This window comes from Biomphalaria glabrata, chromosome 17 (genome assembly GCF_947242115.1).
Source record: "Biomphalaria glabrata chromosome 17, xgBioGlab47.1, whole genome shotgun sequence".
Classification (NCBI taxonomy): domain Eukaryota; kingdom Metazoa; phylum Mollusca; class Gastropoda; family Planorbidae; genus Biomphalaria; species Biomphalaria glabrata.
The window spans coordinates 5,868,275-5,888,785 of record NC_074727.1 but is presented as its reverse complement, the minus strand read 5'-3'; the positions used below and the strand labels follow the sequence as shown (position 1 = coordinate 5,888,785).

The following is a 20,511-nucleotide window of genomic DNA, read 5'->3' as shown; positions in this document are numbered from 1 at the left end:
TTTAAATAACCAAAAAAAAAAAAATACTTTAATTGTAAGATACTGATTTATGTATATGTGCAATGAGAGTGATAAAATGATGAATAGATAATATATATATATATATATATATATATATATATATATATATATATATATATATATATATAACATATATAGATAGATATTATTCGATAATTCACATAAGCACCTTGCTACTGCTACCACTTGTCACCGTGATTTGGTAGTCAACCAGACGATGACCGACTGACGTCACAATACTGCCAACGTCGGCAATAATAAAGTTAGACCTCGGCTGATCCAAACTGGTACCCACTTATGTGTAACGGCCCTGACACTCAACGCCGTCGACGATCTCCAATCTGACAATGGCACTCAAGGCTGTACAATATATTTCGGAGACGACAAGCGACGCCCTCACTGGCATAGAATCGATCTCAGTACATACAACTCCAACACTGGCACCCCTAAACAGGGGTCCCAAAAAATCCAAGAAAACTAGTACAGACTAATAATCACCGTCCGTTTCAACCAAATTCAGAGGGTGAACTGTCTCAGGACAACGAATGACCAATAATTGTCACCGGACTTTGTGACGTAGCAAAAACAAAATAAAACTACAAGTCACCCTCGCCCCGAACAAGTAATACGAGTAGAGGAAAACAGACAGAGTTGGAACAAAGCAAAAGAAACTTGTCTAAACTACGCGACAGTTAGCTTTTAGTACATCAACTGATGGCTTTAGGCTGGACAAATCCACAACAGACGTTACTCTAGGCACAGCAACAGAAGAACTGAAAACAAAGGCAGCCACTTAGATTAGGTTAGATTAGATTAGATTAGGTTAGATTAGATTAGATTAGATTAGATTAGATTAGATTAGGTTAGATTAGATTAGATTAGATTAGGTTAGATTAGATTAGATTAGATTAGGTTAGATTAGATTAGATTAGATTAGGTTAGATTAGATTAGATTAGATTAGATTAGATTAGGTTAGATTAGATTAGATTAGATTAGGTTAGATTAGATTAGATTAGGTTAGATTAGAATTAGATTAGATTAGGTTAGATTAGATTAGATTAGGTTAGATTAGATTAGGTTAGATTAGATTAGGTTAGATTAGGTTTATATTAGATTAGATTAGATTGGGTTTAGATTAGAATTAGATTAGGTTAGATTAGATTAGGTTAGATTAGATTAGATTAGATTAGGTTAGATTAGATTAGATTAGGTTAGATTAGATTAGATTAGATTAGATAGATTTATAGACACTTGATAGATCCACAGGGAAAGCAAGCATAAAGGAAGGACCATGGATATGGATTGCAAAGGCGTGCACACAAGAAGGGTGAAAGTGCAGCAGCACGTGGTGTGTACAGATGCCCAACCTGTGACCGCAGATGTGTATCAAGGATAGGCCTCTTTTGTAACATGACAAATTGCAAAAAAAAAAAAACAAAAACAAAAAAAAACCTCTAGTTAGATACTAGATGGATATTATTGGTATAACACTATATAGCAACAAATAACAAAAAATAAACTTGAAAACATATATTGATCTCGCAGCGGCTTTGATTTTAAATGAGTTTCTCGTTTTATAAAAAAAAAACAATATATGAATACAATAACATGTATTTCAGATACATTAATTTTGAGTACACCACAGTAGCCCATATGTTGCCATATTGTCAACAATATGTTTGTATGTTTCTAAAGAGCTACAAAGCTAACTGTAACATATTCATATTTTGTGTACATATTGTTATAACTCCGCCATGCGCACCGACATCTAAGCTAGAAAGTGAGCACTGTGATAAACTAGACTAAAAAGGATGTCAACATTAGGAAGAGAGAGGAGAACGATTTCCGCCCAAGTTGAGAAGTGAAGTGAAAAGATTGTGCCTAAGAAAGATGTTGTTTGTGTACCTGTAATGTCTTGTCGATATTACATCGATATTAACATCGATAACATCGATATTACAATATCATAGAAATTCACCTCCACCTATCCCTTAGTCTGCTGGATCATTGGGGCACCACACATGATCTGTCGATCGTCTTTCTACATTCCTCTCTTTCTTTTTGCCTTGACTAGAATCTATGTAAAAGACGGGCCTGTTCCAATCTTTGATGCTATCTTCTCGTTCCTTTCTGTTTGCATGCATCTATTCAACTCATAACTTCATGGAACCTGGAACCCTCTAGGTGGGCTCGAAAACCTGCCAGTTGATGTAGATCGTTGGGAAAAAAAATTACTAACTCGTTGGCCACAATGGGAAAACTTTAGTTTGACTGTTATAATTTTTCAAAGCCAAAAAAAAAATAAAAAAAAAAATAAATTTGGCTTGAGAACGAGGAAATATTTATCTTGAACAGACTTTTTTTTTTCTTTTCTTTTTTTTTTTTTAAGGAATCCTGAGCATTTGCGCTATTGGACTTTAGCTTTGTCATCATAGGAATCATTTGGGCCTTAGGCCTCTTTTCTTTGCCTCTTTTTTTGGGCTGTCTATGCCTCTTTTGTGTTTTTTTTTTTTTATATATATTTGTATTTATAAGTTCTCATTTTTCACAAATATTAAATTATAAAGAATAAAAATAAAATTGAAATATGATTAATCCATACTTAATTAGTAATTAAAATAGTGAATCTACGTAAACAGTAGATAGAAAGTTCAAGATTATACGTCTTCGTGTATTTCTCTAGTGCGTTATTATATTATTCAAGAGCGTAATAAATGAATGTTAAGAAACATTTTGTGCATCTTCTTCTAGGTCTAGATCTAAAGGAATATCATTATAATATTATAAAATATAACTAGTAGATTTATACCTTCGCTTGACCAGGACTTTTTTCTCGGTGGGGGCAGATGCAGGGACGGGCTTTTAAAAAAATATTCCTCTTTCTTTATAGCCCACATTCATTAGTGATTAAGAGCAAAATAATCGTGGTAGTAGTTGTATAAAAGAGGAATAGTCTTTTTTTTTTTAAGTATTTTTTATAAACGTTTCTCTTGTTTTCCCTTTGTTTAATAAATAATTTATCTTTTTATTTTGTAACATTTCGTTGTTTTTTTTTTTAATTTAAAGCCGCCCCTTTCCTCTAGCTTTTAAGGGATGCACCTCATTGCTACTGTGGTTCCTTCTTTAGTTATATTTATCTCTCTCTAAACTCGGAAATGTTTGACATAAAGAACATAATTATAACATGTCGAAACTACTTCACCATGTTTTTAACTGAAAAAATAAAAATATATGTACCGATTTGGATTAGTATTCCGGAAGACCAGCTCGCTGGTATTTGATTATACAAATTAAAGGTCCTTTGATTAGATTAAAGGGCCTGTTATAAAATTTAAATGATACTTTGAGTAAATGGGGACGAAATTTAATATTCAGTACCCCCCCCCCGGGGCCTCTCCGTCGTTTCAATAGTCTGCTTTGTGTATACTTATTATTTCTTTTAATGTGCTTTGAATAAATGAGACAATACTAATTTGAGAACAAAGGAACAATGGTTAATCGTATCCTGCAATGTTTAATTCATTTTTATAAGAATCCTCAAAATAGTTGAAATAACAAATCCAATAATGAAGGAAAAAAGAGGAAAGGTTCGGCCTACAACCTTACCAACTCCAGCTTAAAGTTCATTAGCTCTCAAAGTTCACTACTGTTCGACTTAAGAACAGCTTCTGGACGCTGTCCGTTAGAAAACACTTCCTGACTTCCTCTTCCTGTCCAAACTTACTGTAAAACGAGAGAACTCTTTGAAACAAACGCTACTATCCTCTAATGTGAGTCACGTGTTAGTTGCACGCAAGTCAGTGAGCTTATCACCAAACATAACAACCCAATGGATTGGATGTTTCTGGCTTAAGGAGTGACACCTGACTGGCAGCTGGACAGGAAGTCTTTGGCCAGTGCCCTGGCGATAAACTGCTCTTTGGCGTAGCGCCTCGATTCTCATACAGGTCAAGCGACACTACAAATACATTACCCCTTTGTTCTGGGAGCAGTGGACACTCTTGCAATACATGCACCACTGTTTCTTTAGACTCTCCCTAGTTTCGGGAGGAAGAGGAGGATATAAAAATGGGAACCTTTTAGTAGGTCCGCATTCATCAATTTTAATTCAGCTATGGTTAATTGTGAAGCTAATTTTAGCAGTTAACCTACTTATTTAAGGAACTGTTAACCTACTTTATCAACTATTATATTACTATAATATTTATATTATATAATATTTATATTACTAATGAACGTACCACATTTAGGCCCAATGTCTAAGCTTTGCCAAGAGGCTAAGTACGTATGATCTTGGCTTGGCTTGGCTACATATGAAGGGGGCTCGAGGTTCGACACCCACTCGAGTAGAGTTGTGTTTACTGAGCGCCTAAAGGCAGCACGGAAAAACCTCCTCCCATATACCCCCTCCCCCCACTGGTCCATAAATGAGATTGGACCAAAGCGCTCTGATCATGCTATAAGCATGAAAGTAGCGCTATATAAAAGCTATAATAGGTTAGCTAGATGCAGACCTTTACCTCTAATCAACTCTATGAATCGACAGAACGTTTCTAAGCGTACAAGCAAGTTGAAGCAACGCCAATGTCACACAAAGCTAATATATATATTTTTTTTTTGGGGGGGGGGGGGGGGCCTTAAGTATTAGTTCAACGCCCCTGCAAGTTGTATCGTTTAAAGTTAATAGAACACCATCAGCAATATTGACCACATTTCAGCGAGACTAATGATTATATATCAGCCTCGGTCTGTTTCTAGTGACCAACGTGGTAATTACTTTTTTCAACAAGTGCACCTTCATCACTCTTAGTTCAATCAGGGGCAAGAATCACACTGCCTTGCCCAGACAACAACATGGATGGTAGGCACGAACTAGCAAGAGTTGTCTGTCTTGGCCTGTGCATATTCGCGATATTTGCTCAAGGTAAAACAATATGCGACATAAACTTTTTGTTAACTTTGTATTCTTTGAGTCCATGCTGTTATAGAATGTTTTTTTTTCCATTCTGGCTTGCATCTTTCATGTAACTATAGCAGCCCCTTTTATACCTTGCGATCTATGGGGCAGATGATGTTAAGGTCAGTTTTTTCCTGCGGCCAACGGTTAACAAGGTTGTCATGTGGCCAGCACAATGACCAACCGCCTTTACTTTTCCCTAAATTATGTCAGGTACCCATCATAGCTGGTTAGACTCAGAGGCGCCCTAAAGAACTTAAAACTAAAAATCTTAAGAGGGATTCGATCCCTGGACAGCTAAGAATTTTACCACTCAACCTCCGTTCCCTTTTCATGCAACTATTGCATCCAAAATTCTCGCTGTTCTCCATGCTTGAAGAACATGTTTAGTGCTTTCTGTTCTTTTTGAATTTTAGGCCAAAAGTCAGAGATCCCCCCCCCCCCAAAAAAAAAAATTGCCATATAGACCACAAGGTCTGAAAGGGGAACTTTACTTTTTTTTTATATGTGGACCCAGAAGTTTTTAGATTTTTGACCTATTCCTTAAGAATTGATATATAATATCTTCGCCTTAAATGATTCGTTGCTTAAGATGTTGACAGTTTGTTAGCTTCTAAAATTATCAAAGACGATTAATTTTTTTGTAAAGATTGTACACATTTCTATTGACCATTATGTAAATAAATTAATTTCAAAAAATCTAAAACAAAGTAATTTTTACTTTATTAAGATATTGACGATACAGTAAAACCAAATCAAACACTTATATTTCAATGTCAAATAAGTTTAGTAATAATGTACCTACGGATTTTGGGACTACAATTAATTAGCACAGAGAAGAAAGAAGGAAAGTCGTGGTCAGCGTCTTATTCCCCATCATAGCGTTGGTTTTAAGCAGACCCTGAACAACAAGTATTTAATTTATATGTCAATTTGCCAAAGTTGCTGCGATTTTTTTTATAGATGGATGGATATACAGACAGGCAGACGGAAAGACAGACAGACAGACGGAAAGACAGACAGACAGATAAATAGATAGATAGATAGATAGATAGATAGATAGATAGACGGAAAGAGAGAGAGAGAGAAAGAGAGATAGATAGATAGATAGATAGATAGATAGATAGATAGATAGATAGATAGATAGATAGATAGATAGATAGATAGATAGATAGATAGATAGATAGATAGATAGATAGATAGATAGATAGATAGATAGATAGATAGATAGATAAACATGAATGGATAAATGGATTGATTGATGGATTAATGGGATGGTTGGATGGAATACGATGCATGAATTACACTAATGCTAATTTTCAACACTATCACATTTCAGAGCCATGTTCGAGGAGCGTAGATATCGCTATTGTTGGAGCCGGCCCTGCTGGATCCTACTCTGCGTACAAGCTGAGGAACAAAAACTTGAACATTGAGCTGTTCGAGTTCTCAAACCGCGTGGGTGGACGTCTGTACACCGCCACACTGTCCGGCATGTCGGACGTCCTGCTGGAAATGGGTGGGATGCGATTCTACAAAGAAGTGCACTCCACCGTGTTTCAGCTAATGGATGAATTAGGTAGCATAGATTAGTGCCCAATTAAAACTCTTATGACTTACATTCATGACCACTGAAATGACTTCCATTAATGAAAAGCTAAATGATTTACTAAATGACTACCATTAATGATTAGCTAAATGACTACCATTAATGATTAGCTAAATGACTACCATTAATGATTAGCTAAATGACTACCATTAATGATTAGCTAAATGACTACCATTAATGATTAGCTTAATGATTTCGATTAATGATAAGCTAAATAACGTATAATAATGATATTTGATATGACTTCTATCAAAGAAAACTGAATGTGAAAAGGCAGGGGCCCCTAAAGAGGTCAAGCATCCCAAGCCCCCAAATCCCTAGCTACGCCACTGTTACTTGCATTGATGATATACTAAAAAAAATATTTAATGACTAACCATAGACATAAATAAATATAGACTGGAAGTAGGAAGTTATTTTTATTTGGGGGAAGTCAAATATGTTTTATGTACTCTATCTATGTAAAAAAAAAATGGCGGCAATTGAGCTATAAATTCTAGGACTAACATTTCAGCCAATATATAATTATGATCTTTAGTTTTGAAAAATACAAAACTGCCATATTCCCAATATTTTGCCTTTGTTTCATAATCATAGACATAGGCAAATATATATATAGGTTTGTGATGTGGATCTATGTTTGTTGACATGGCTTCTTTATTAATGTATGGCGGTCGTCTTATCGATTCAAATTGTTAGAATTAGTTTTTAGTCAAAAAAGTCAAAGAAAATTAGCAGAACGTGCTCTAATGTTCGTAGTACGATAGGCCAAGGATAAATTCTAAAGGTTGAAAAAAAAATTGAATATTATACACAGTAACTTTCAGTTTCAGTAAGTCAGAATAATTCAGTATCACTGTGACTGTGACTAATTTAATATTGATAGATCTAAATCTAATAAATATGACTAATATTTGTAATAACTAGGTCTAATACTTTTCATACTTTTTACTACTAACTATTAAACTAGTCAGTCTATCATCTATGCATGCAGACTATAGACTAGATCTAGTATAGGTATAGATTATAGATCTAGTGACAATCTAGTCCTAGATTATTTATATACTAACTATAGACTAGACTATACAGACAATACAGATTACAATTATAGTATAGTAGTATAGTACTAGTAGTATAGTACTAGTAGTAAGTAGTATTTTTTTACTATAGTAGGCCTATTTATATAGACTAGATCTAAATCTAGTATTTAAAACTATTTATAATTATTTTAATTATGTAAATTTAATAGATTTGGTAGGCACGATTAGAGATATAATAATACAGAAGGGGTTCTATCAATTATATAGGTTATGGCTGAAAAAAACAACAACTATAAATACTTTTAATTTTACACTGCTCATAACTGCTGTATAACTCATACAAACTTATCTTTTCCCAAATGTTTCCCATAATAATTTTTACTTTATCGTCCAGTCTATATATATATGTCTATGTGACTAGCATAATGACGTAATGACAAAGTCGTTCTAAGATAGTAAGCTAAAATATACTAAAAATAATTTTTTTAATGACTAAAATAATGACAAATTGACAAGTCGTTCAATGATGATACGCAAAAAGTCTCCTTTAATCAACACATAATTCAAAATCCATTCCATTATTGACTTTCTCAGTAAGCAAAGACACTGGTGGAAATTTTTTTTTATTCAAAATGTAATTATTTAAATCTATATTAATTTATATGAAAAGTATGTAGAAGGCTTTAAAAGACTTTTGTCCACATTGGTCTCCAGGCCTGTCGTACGGTCCTTTCAATGAGATCCGCTCCAATTTGTCAGACGCGAGGTACTACATCCGAGGAAACAGCCTGACCTACAAAGAAATGCTCAGCGAAAGTGTCCCGTTTCAACTGAGTCCAGAGGAGAAGGCTAATCAGGGGAGACTAGTGAGGTAAAATTACGCATAAAATAACATAGTGCAACAAGGGGTCGTCCCGAAATATACAGTAAGTTTAGGCCGTGTAAGGATCTTTACTATTTTTATTATATCAGAATTTTGAGTGTGTAATTTGCTTTTTTTTTTAATATTGTTACGAATCTCACTATCCAGGCTCTCTGCAAACTGCACCATACACCACCAACTTAAAGAACTTGACAAGTCAGGGCTCCAAAATAACGTAAAGGTTTAATATTCATAAATAACAGCCAATACTGTACAATAGGCAGCACGTAGAACAGTACAAATAGCTCTGCGATAAAAAATATCTCTCCGATAACACCGTTCCGCCGTATCAAGTCTTGCACTGGCCTCTCCGTCTCGTTCCGGGCTTGCACTGGGTTCAACAGTTCAGGACTGACTTCACACACTTGGGCTCGTTGTGTCAGACTCGATCACAGACCAAGATCAAGACGCCGTTCGTCTCAACTGTACTTGACAGTACTCCGCACTGAACCGTCGTAATGCTCCGTACAGAACCACACCGTTGAACTGTGCTGTAATCGACCGTGTTCTGAACTCCTGTCGTGAACCCGCTCTCTGAACCGTCTTGACTGCGTCGCCTCCGCTCTTATATAGGGTCCCTACTAGCCTTCTCGAACCGGACAGAACGCCGCTCGACGTTTCTAGGTGGTCAGATGACTACAACTCTCGTGACGCTCCTGAGCTCTTGTTCACGACGGCGGTCCTTCCCGAACTGTCCTGTTGACACTCGACTCGGCTGACAGTCGTAACTCGTCACGGTTGACCGCTCGTCTAGCGCTGGCCTGGGGCGATTTGCGTCGTCTGACTACACACACACCACTACCCCTCTCTGTGCCACCACCAAGTTTATAACAATATTAAAATGGGGGTTTTATCGTAAATTTCGGAAAATCAAAATCTTCCTTAATTGTGCTCTTGAAATTTAGGGATTGTTGTTTGCATTTTTTTTTTTTTTTTTGTTTTTGTTTTATAGAAGGGATTTAATTGCAAAACCCCCTGGTAGGGGTTTTTCACCTACAAACCCCCTTGGCTTTGCTGGGCAAGTGATGGTTTAGTATTAAAATCTCAGTTAAATAAACAAAATCAAAGCGAAAAATCAGTCACTAAATTCCGACCCCCCCCCCTTTCCCCGGGTACGCCCATGTGTTATCGTTGAAAAAAAATTTGCTTCTAATAACTACTGTACAAAACAACATCTTGTTTCAGCTTTTTAAGTGTTTTTTTTTCACATTTCTTTTGTGATTTTAAAAGATCTCGAAGTCCAGTATAGATATAGGCTAATATGTATAGGTCTGTGAGTCTTTACTTTTCCCCAACCAGTGCTTTTTTTGTGACGGTACGCATCTGTACGGCGTACCGGCACCCTTTTTAATGTGGTGAAAAATTATTACTTTTCTTGTATTTTTAACGTGTTTTTTTTTTTAATTTATTATAATTTATTAGTAGTTAAAAGTTAGGCAATCCATCACTGAGTACCGGCACCTATTTTATTTATTTATTTATTTTTACAAAAAAAAAAAGCACTGTTGTGATTGTTGTGAACTCCTTACTGGGATTATAGTTTAATTATACTTGACACATATAACGTACTAGTAAAACTTCTTTCAATAACTCAAGAGACGCCAGAGGTGAATTAACAACAAAAGTATAACTTTAATAAAAGTAAATCAGGGTATCTGTAGCTGAGGACAACGCATCAAACGTTAACTAACTCAATATACACATAATTATTAAAACTGACTTCTATAGTACTCATATCGTACCACTAGGCTCCATAACGCAGGCCTCTAACAACAACAATAACAAACTCCAAGCGCTGTCACTCTGTCTCAACCAATGGACCAATGAAATAATAGTAAAATTAATAAATAAACATAGAATTCTTTAAGTCTTACAACCCAGGTTCTATGAAGTGCCGTTTCCAATATTATATACAAAACATAATCACCACAACTGTCCTCAAACTAATGTCAGGTACCCAACTACCCATTAGAGCTGGGTGGACTCAGAAGCGCTCAAAGATCCCGAAATTAAAACTCCCAGTTTTCCCCTGGATCTGTGAGTTAAACTTTTTAAGAATTTTCCTAAAAGCAGCTCAATGTTTTGTTCCAGACGTTTACTGAGCCACATTAAAGCTCAAATTAAATACGCTTTGCGTTGTTTAGTTTTATAATAATCAGAGAAAAAAAAAAGCTGAATCATTCCGCAGTCTGAAAAAAGATTCGATCTATAAGCAAGTTACCTGTGTAGACTTGCTTGAAGTAGGGGCAGGAAACTTTTCTATCAAGAAAAAAAGTGAAAAAGTATCAAAAGATCTATAGAAACATTATCTCACTAAAACAGCATTAGATAGATAATGTTTAGAGTGCACTTTATGCATATATTGCTGAGCTGAATAGAACTGTTTGCAACTTACACTTAAGACTTTCAATAATGTCTTTTTAATGATGACCCCGTGGGCTGATTCGGAAATATAAGTCTCTAAACCTCCGCTACCCTACGGAGGTTACCAAAACATGAAAAATCCTATGGGAGTCAACCCTAAGGAAAAATCAGGATCCGGTGACACCTTAGGTAGCCTTCGTCACACAGAACATACGATGTCGCTGACCCCTAACTGAATGTTTCTGCCGTTCTTTCAGTTCAGCTGCTTGAAAAAAAAAGGGGGGGGGGATAGGGACAACAGCGTTCTAGCCTTAGGCTAATGATTAAGCATTCATCTCATTTCTATGAGAGTATCCATAGTCATTTCACGACTGAATGAGGCCACATAGTTCGCTTGGGGAACCGTCCCTACTTAATACTAATCCAACTGGCCAAGATTTCAAATGTATTGCGTTTTGTTAGCCTGGTGGTACTATTATTATAGCGCATTGCTCGTCACCCAGCTATTACCATAGTAGTATAGTAATGTACTTTTTACTGTTCACCAGGTACTATCTGGAGAAGCTGACTGGTTTCAATGGTGATGAGTTGACAGAGGAGATTCTTGAATCACTTAATACCACTAGTGGCAGGAAGCTTTACGAAATACCGTAAATATCTCTTTTTATTGACATTCCATTTTTACATATCTTGCTATATTTTAGTTGTTAACTAGACTAAGTAGTAAATGGGACCGGGTGCGAAAAATAATTCGTCTTTAAAAGTGACCTAAATATGAGGACAACTGTCCGAGTGAATAATAAAAAGCAGGGGGGAGGGAAAAAAAAAAAGAAATTCCTAACATAGCCTCTTCGATGTTGTTTATTTTGTCTGTCTATTTTAAAATCTTTTCCAACCTTTCTTTTTTTATTTTCTCCTAGTTCCCCATTATGTTACCCCTACATTGCTTCATGTCACTTATTGTTTTAAAAAGGATGTATTGGTGATGTAAACTAGATTTTAACAATTAAAATGTAAATAAAAAGCAAATCATTGTAAATTGGAGATTTTTCATTCATGGCGGGAAAAAAATCTATAAATAACTTGCTTTTTGGTGAATCGGGTGTAGAAAGTAAAGGAAGTGCTGAGAGATGCTATGATTTTTAAAAAGTACAGAAATGCTTGAGATATGGCTCACTAGTAAAGCTCGATTCTTTTTTTTTTTTGTTTTGTTTAGTTGGCAGCAACAAAGTTTAAAGTTAGCGTCCTTGACATTGTTAAGTTTATCGTGAAAATTTCTAATAACATAATTAACGATGAAAAGCCCTATAAAGGAAAATGCACAGTGTCAACTAGATTGTGATTATGTGCCATAAATAAATAACCAACTATATTGAACATCAGGGTTTTAATGGATATTGGGGGCAAGATAGTGCAATCAGTGGCGTAGCTAGTGTGGCGTGCCAGACGTCCATTCGTCCCCCCCCACACCTGAATCAGATGTCCTTAAGGTCCGAGAACGTCCGGTTCCCTATTATGGACCTCTTGACCAAGGAAAGGCTTTTATCCAGGATGAGGCGTCGGCTCTTCACCAATCCCTCTGTCCGAAGTCCCGCCTTATCTGAAGCACGAGTTCCCCTTTATTAAATTTTGATTTGTATCTACGATACGATAACGCTTTTTTAAATAATCTTACTCGTAATTTAAATGTTAACTTTTTAAATTTTTAATAGGCCTACATATTTATCTACTAGCATAATGCCCGCTAATTAAACAGTAGGTTAATGCTAGAGTTTTTTCATGCCTGTCTCAGCCCAAGTGAAGCCCTGGTTGGTATTGCCACACCCGATGGGAAAGAGATGGTAAAAGCTTTGAGTAAATTTGAAAGCCTGGTGGATCTGGACTGCTCACTTTGTATATGGGAAACAGAACTATACCATGACAAGTAAGTAGATACAAATATAAAACCCCAGAAAACCCAAGGGACTTACCTTTACATCATCTGCCCTATAGGTCGCAAGGGGAAACTTCCTTTTATCCATCTTTACCATCAAAAGGAATATTTCAGAAAGTAATTGTAGTAATTTTGTTGATCTTAGTGCGTTAATTAAAAACTGGCTACATGTGCTGAAGGAGGCGCGGTGGCTGAGCGGTAAAGCGCTTGGGGGTCCCGGGTTCGAATCCTGGTGAAGACTGGGATTTTTAATTTCGGGATCTTCGGGCGCCTCTTAGTCCACCCAGCTCTAATGGGTACCTGACACTAGTTGGGGAAAAGTAAAGGCGGTTGCTCGTTGTGCTGGCCACATGACACCCTCGTTAACCGTAGGCCACAGAATCAGATGACCTTTACATCATCTGCCCTATAGACCACAAGGTCTCAAAGGGGGAACTTTTTTTTTTTTACATGTGCTGCACTATTATAACTACTATGGCGTTTGTAATCTTGGCACGTGCTTTAAACAGCACTGAATTGTTTTGCAATCTTAATTCATTTTCGAATTGGATTATTTGAATTCGTTGACTAGCAACTCCTTAAGAATTCTCTTCATTTGCTTTACTTCTACTTTTGTTTTTCCTTAAAGGAATTAATGCATTTCTTTGTCTATTGCTGTGTGGCTTTTAAAATACCTCTGTTCTATTCGTAACAAACAAGAACCTGGGTGGGTGAACACAGATCTCGAAAACGGCTCTAAAAGTTTTTTTTTCTAGAAATTTGACAGTTGATGCATATCGTTGGGAAAGAGTTACTAGCTCGTTAGCCACATTGGGGAAAACGCTAATTGGACCTTCTAATTTTTCAAAGTAAAAAAAAAAAAAAAGAACAAAATTAAATTTGGCTAGAGAACTAGAAAATATTTATATTAAACGGACTATACGTATTTCCGCGTTCCTTGAAGAGTTTAAAAAATTAATCTTTGGCAAAATTTTGCGTCATCGTCCTCCAAGTCTAGATTTAAAGAGCTATCATTGAAATATTATAAAGTGTAGTAGATCTATATTTTCTTATCGTATAGATTACAGACTTTCAATCTATACATTCGATTAAACAGGATTCTTTCTCAAGGGGGAAAGGGGAGGGGGAGGGGTAAAAAAATATGCCATTGTTTATTTATCTAACATTTATTAGATATTAAGAGATAAAAAAAAAACAATCGCATTATAAGTTGTATAAAGTAGTTATTGTCTGTTTTTAAATATTTTTTAAAAATGGTTTTTCTTGTTTCAAGGGAGATTTCCACCGTACGCCTAGGGATGTCGTCCATACCTCGACGCTTGACCCGGAAGTTTTTGAAGACAAACGACAAGTAAGACTTTAAAAACGTTCTTCTTTGTGTTCCTTAGACACTGTCTTTGTCTGCCTTTTTGTCTGTCGTCTTGGGTTTGATTACCTTGGTCGGTACCACGTGTGTCCAGATTCCAGTTTTCCTGCTCATTTTTTTATGTCGCCATTCCCATCACACTTGACCTCATCGTACTCATTGTTTTTTTCTCTCAACATATAGAGTAAAGTGCGAAGTTCGATCGGCCCCGATTTGTCGAGAGGTTCGAACAGTTCACTTTTTATTGCTAAAACTTTTTTATTTTGAATGTTTACCAAACATAGACATAAATAAATATAGACTGGCCGATAATAGAGTTTTATGAAACGAAAATTTGTGTCTTGCATTATATGTACTTTATTTATGTCTAGGAGTTTTGTTTAATCTCTAAGACTGAAGATCATGCAATTTTTACTTTACTGTAGATACTTTTTTTATATCTTTATCTGGCCTTTAATCTGTTGGGTCGTTGGAGCATCTCAGATGAACTGTCAACCGTCTTTCTCCATTCCTGTCTGTTTTTAGCCAGGATTAGAGTTTCTACAATAGACAGGCCCGTCCATTCCTGTCTGTCTTTAGCCAGGATTAGAGTTTCTACAATAGACAGGCCCGTCCATTCCTGTCTGTCTTTAGCCAGGATAAGAGTTTCTACAATAGACAGGCCCGTCCATTCCTGTCTGTGTTTAGCCAGGATTAGAGTTTCTACAATAGACAGGCCCGTCCATTCCTGTCTGTGTTTAGCCAGGATTAGAGTTTCTACAATAGACAGGCCCGTCCATTCCTGTCTGTGTTTAGCCAGGATTAGAGTTTCTACAATAGACAGGCCCGTCCATTCCTGTCTGTCTTTAGCCAGGATAAGAGTTTCTACAATAGACAGGCCCGTCCATTCCTGTCTGTCTTTAGCCAGGATTAGAGTTTCTACAATAGACAGGCCCGTCCATTCCTGTCTGTCTTTAGCCAGGATTAGAGTTTCTACAATAGACAGGCCCGTCCATTCCTGTCTGTCTTTAGCCAGGATAAGAGTTTCTACAATAGACAGGCCCGTCCATTCCTGTCTGTGTTTAGCCAGGATTAGAGTTTCTACAATAGACAGGCCCGTCCATTCCTGTCTGTGTTTAGCCAGGATTAGAGTTTCTACAATAGACAGGCCCGTCCATTCCTTAATGTTCTCCTCCCATTGCTTCTTTGGTCTGCTTCTCTTTTTTTCCCCTGGTACTATTCCCTGCTGAAAGTCTTTGCGAAAAAGGATCTCGTGATATGGCTGGTGTGTATGTGTGTTTCCAAGGTTAATGTGAGAAGAGGTTACTGATTGGTTGGTGGTTATGAAGTGAGAATGATGAAATGTGATCAGATTTGTCGTAATGCAGACTTTGAGAAAGAAAGAAAGAACACCCAGCGATTAGAGACCATAACAACGTGGTTTTCCTAGTGTGTTAGATTTTGTTTAAAATCCCATTTTAAATCGAGTCAGACTTCAAAACAATCCCATCCCTTCAGCGTTACTCCTGGAGGCATCATGCATATACACTCCATAACACTCCATAATACTCCATAACACTCCATAACACTCCATAAGACAATATGGGCGTCTCTTTCTCTTGCCTTTCAAATGGCTTCTTTGCTATTTTTTTCATTTTAATTAGGAATTTCTATCGTGCCATATAGACTGGGATTTCGAAATTCTGGAGTTTTAGGGCGCTTCTGAGTCCACCCATCTCTAATGGGTATCTGACTTTTGATTGGGGAAAGTAAAGGTGGTTAGTCATTGTACTGACCACATTACACCCTGTTCGTTAACCGTATGCAAAAGAAACAGAAGACCTTAACAGCATCTGCCCTATAGATCGCAAAGTCTGAAAGGGGAAATTTATTTTACTATCTTGACATAGAAATGACTAGTTCTGATAGATGTTATAAGATAAGATAAGATAAGATAAGATTTTTTTATTGGTCCAATCAAATTCAGTTTGACTACAATAGACCACCTCAGCGTAACTACTGTCACTCTAAAAATAAAAGTTAATTTTCACTCTAATTATGTTTATTGTTATATTTAATTTTTTAAAAAAGTATGCAAAAGAATACATTTCTACTTAAAATGTGTTAATACATGTATTTGTTTACCATTGGTAGACATAAACTGACCTACAATCGACGGCTGATGTCTGTATCTGACAGACAGTCTGATGGCTACCATCTTTTATTCCAGCATACGGAGACCGCCGATGGTGTTACTACGAACTTGGTAAAAAAAAAAATTGGTTTTAAAAAGTGATGTCAGGTTTTTAATGTTCTTAGTGGACGAAGTGATAGATTTATTTTTTTTTAATCATAGGCGCAGATCCTGTGGCGTTCTTTAAGTCCAAAAGTGAATTAAGTTGAAGGTATTTGAAGTGATGAGCATTTCTAAAGTGAAGACAATACACTCATAAGCCAATGATTTAAAAAAAACAACACAATTAAACACTCATTTTTCTTTAATTACAAACCCATTAATATATAAATAAATTATGGCTTTTATATAGCGCTACTTTCATGCTTATAGCATGCTTAGAGCGCTTTGGTCCAATCTCAGTTGTGGACCAGTGGGGGGGGAGGGGGTATCTGGGAGAAGGTTTTTCCGTGCTGCCTTCAGACGCCCAGTAAACACAACTCTGCTCGAACCTCGAGCCCCCTTCATAGGTTGCCAAGCCAAGTTCAAGTGTACTTAGCCTCTTGACCACGCTTCCCACTGGGCACATTTCTTATTCGAGAAGGCTGAGTGGTTGAGCGCTTGGCTTCCGAACCTGGAATCCTGGGTTCGAATCTTGGATGAAGACTGGGATTTTGAATTTCGGGATTTTTAGGGCGCCCCTGAGTCCACCCAGCTCTTATGGGTACCAAACTTTAGTTGGGGAAAATAAAGGCGGTTGGTCGTTGTGTTGGCCACATGACACCCTGCTCTTTAACCACTGGCCAAAGAAACAGATGTCCTTGACAACATCTGCCCCATAGATTGTAAGTCTGAAAGGGAAGCTACTTGAAAATTAATTGATTAAAATTTTTTAAAAGTATTTTATTAACATGCGCGACTTGGTTATCACAAGAATACCCGTAGGATTATATTATCTTCTATGTGAAGCAACGTCTTAATGATATGATGTAGAAATTTTGTAGAAAACAATAAACCATCATACACAAATTCTAAAGAACTAGGACCAAATTTTTGTTTAATGCCCTTCTGTTTGCTGATTTTTATCGAGACTAGACGTGACCTCCATACTCTGGAGGCGCCGGACTAGACCATAAAGTTGCATACAATGATAAATCTCTTTAAACTTATTTTGGCCTGCTGCTAATTAAGGGGAGACAATACAAACAAAATAAAGCTAATAAAAATTATTATTCTGTCCCTTTTACTATGCCTTATTTTATCCTTTACAATATTTTTTTAAAATATTGAACGTTACCAAATGCTTATGATATGATGCTCTTGTTAATAAAAAAAAATAAATTATAGACTAATTCTTTAAACTATGGGTTTGATAGCAATCTCGATAAGAGATATTGAACATTGATGGAATTCCTGCATTCTTACATCGGTATGCAAAATCCCAAAGAGCTGGACAAGCATTCTTCAAATTCCTTGGAAGGAACTAACGGGAACGACACGACATACAGTGCACTTATATATGTAATACTAACAATCCTGACAATATTTTACTATCTTTATTTTTAAATGTACATCTTGAAGCCTACCTATATTGATAGCAAGTACCAGTACTTGAGACTCTTGTTATGTGCTATTGTTTGACACTCACTTCCATCTTCTTCACCAGCCCACGAACGAGACAGTATGTGCTCAAAAAGTTGTCCTGGCCTTGCCGAAATTCGCTCTTCAAAAAATTAATTGGAGTCCTCTCAGGTAAATTCATTTTTAAAGCTTAAGCTTGTTTTTTTTTTTTAATATCGTGTTCATTACAAATTCTTTTGTTATTACACAAGATAAAAGCACTCCGAACCGGCCACATCCACTAGCAGGTAACGGGCTAATATCTGACATTAGTAAAAGTAAAGTAAAGTTTCCCTTTCAGACCTTGTGGTCTAAAGGGCAGATGATGTAAAGGTCATCTGTTTCTGTGGCCTACGGTTAACAAAAGTGTCATGTGGCCATCACAACGACCAACCACCTTTACTTTTCCCTAACTAATGTCATGTACCCATTTGAGCTGGGTGGACTCAGAGGCGCCCGAATATCCCAAAATTAAAAATCCCAGGATTCGAACCCTGGTTCCCGGTTCGGAAGCCAAGCGCTTTACCGCTCAGCCACCGCGCCTCCAATATCTGACATTACCATGTTTAATTTCATTTTGTTTAGTCTTTACGTTTCAGATGTTCCCTCAGATTTGAAGATGATCACATCCAAACCTACTGCAGGACGAGGGGGGTGGCGGCGGGCTGGGTTGGAACCCGGGACCATCGAGAGCACAGAGCCCATACCACACGACCACGCAGCCATCCTAGAATTATCAGGACCCGCTTCGTCACTCAGGGTCACTACTAGGCGATTTCGCCCTGGTCAAGTCCTGGTTGGGCATATAATATTTTTTCACTATTCTCTTCATAAAAGAAAAAAAAAGTAAAGTTCCCCTTTCAGACCTTGCGATCTGATGATGAAGGTTTCTATGGCCCAGGGTTAACGAGGGTGTCATGTGACTGCCATAACGACAAAAAGCCTTTACTTTTCCCAAAAATTTATGCCAGGTACCCAAAGATCCTGAAATAAAAAAAAAATCAGTCTTCACCTGGATTCGAACCTATTACCCCAGATTTGAAAGTCAAGAGCTTTACCCCTCAGCCACAGCGCCTCCAATATAATCTCTTCATCCTCTTCTGTAATTAATTATTGTACTCTAGTGCTGGGCTAGTGCTACTATAAAAATATATATGGTAAATGTTGTGTTTAGTCAAGCTATCCTATAGGTCCACCTTAAAGTACATTACTGGCTTCAGATTTTCATTATGTTTATTTGTTTCCAGAGAGCAGAAATATATTGATCATCTGAATTCTGTTCGTCTTGTCTTCTTGAGTAAAGTATTTCTAACTTACCCAACGCCTTGGTGGAGGACCCTAGCCACCAACAAAGCCAACGTGACCTACTCAGATCTCCACTTTAGCCAGTTTTTCGACTGGGGTCGCTCGAATGAATCGGGAGAATACGTGATGATGGCCAGCTACGCTGACCACTCCAAAACCGAATTCCTAGCCAAACTTAACGCCAACGGACCCTTAGTGAACGGATCGGAACCAGGGGACGGCAAGGTCTCCCAAGAATTACTGGACACCATCATTGACGAGCTGACCCAGGCGTTTAACATCAACCGCAATGACATCCCCGAGCCTATAAGAGCCTTCTCAAAGTTTTGGAACTCTGACCCCTTCGGGGGAGCCGTCGCGCTCTGGAGGGCTGGGTATCGCTACGAAGATGTCATCCCGGTCGTTCAGAGACCATCAGAGCAGGACGAGGTGTACGTGGTGGGGTCTGATTTCTCCAAGCATCACCGAGTTCTTTGGACGGAAGGGGCATTGTCGACTGTGGACAGAATGATAGAAAATTACGTCTGGTAACCTCAGAGTGTTAACTTGCATTGAGCGACAAAATTAAATTATGATAAAATTATGCATATTCTTTATACCTTTTTTTTATTGTATCTTCTATTTCTTAGGTAAGACTAAGACCCTGCTTACATACTGTAACCGTATGCGCATTTATTGCCCATTAAGAAATTTCTGCGAACTTTATCAATTTTGTTTGGCCGGCCAGGGTCTCAAGCATCTATCGTACATTGATTCTGTCTTCTAGCTAACCCTCGTTGTCTTTAAACCATCGTTCGGAAGCCTGGTACTTTACCATTCAGCTACCGCGCCTCTTAAATGTACAAAATACTCTTTTTCCGTTGCAAATATGACTTGCCATTGATTTACTCATTAACTCTTTCTCTCCTAACTGACGATACCAACGTTGATTCTACCAGAATGTGGTAAATAATTACGGAGAGAAAGAGTTAATGTATGTAAATCTGGAAGAGGGAAGAGGACACACCTCCTCATACTATAATAGGCCTACAGCACATATTTAAAAGTTTCAACTTCGTTTTAAAAAGTCAATATTTAACTAGCTACTGATTTAGTCTACATGGCCTGATCGCTTAGAGCCAAACATTTGATCAAGACCTACTTTACCTATAAATATCGACCTCCTCTTGCACCACAACACACACACACACACACACGCACAAAGCTTTATTATTGAAAAAA

General features: G+C 37.1%; 1 protein-coding gene across 1 annotated transcript; it reads left to right on the top strand.

Annotated features, from left to right (window-relative positions):
• The first annotated feature begins 4,786 nt into the window (after positions 1-4,786).
• Positions 4,787-19,873, top strand: LOC106053677 (achacin-like). The gene is made up of 9 exons (XM_056015185.1): positions 4,787-4,946; positions 6,319-6,558; positions 8,343-8,499; positions 11,463-11,564; positions 12,707-12,838; positions 14,121-14,198; positions 16,347-16,458; positions 18,032-18,117; positions 19,233-19,873. Exons 1-9 carry the CDS (start codon positions 4,877-4,879, stop codon positions 19,819-19,821), a joined length of 1,566 nt encoding a protein of 521 aa, XP_055871160.1. The 5' UTR covers positions 4,787-4,876; the 3' UTR covers positions 19,822-19,873.
• Positions 19,874-20,511: the final 638 nt, after the last annotated feature.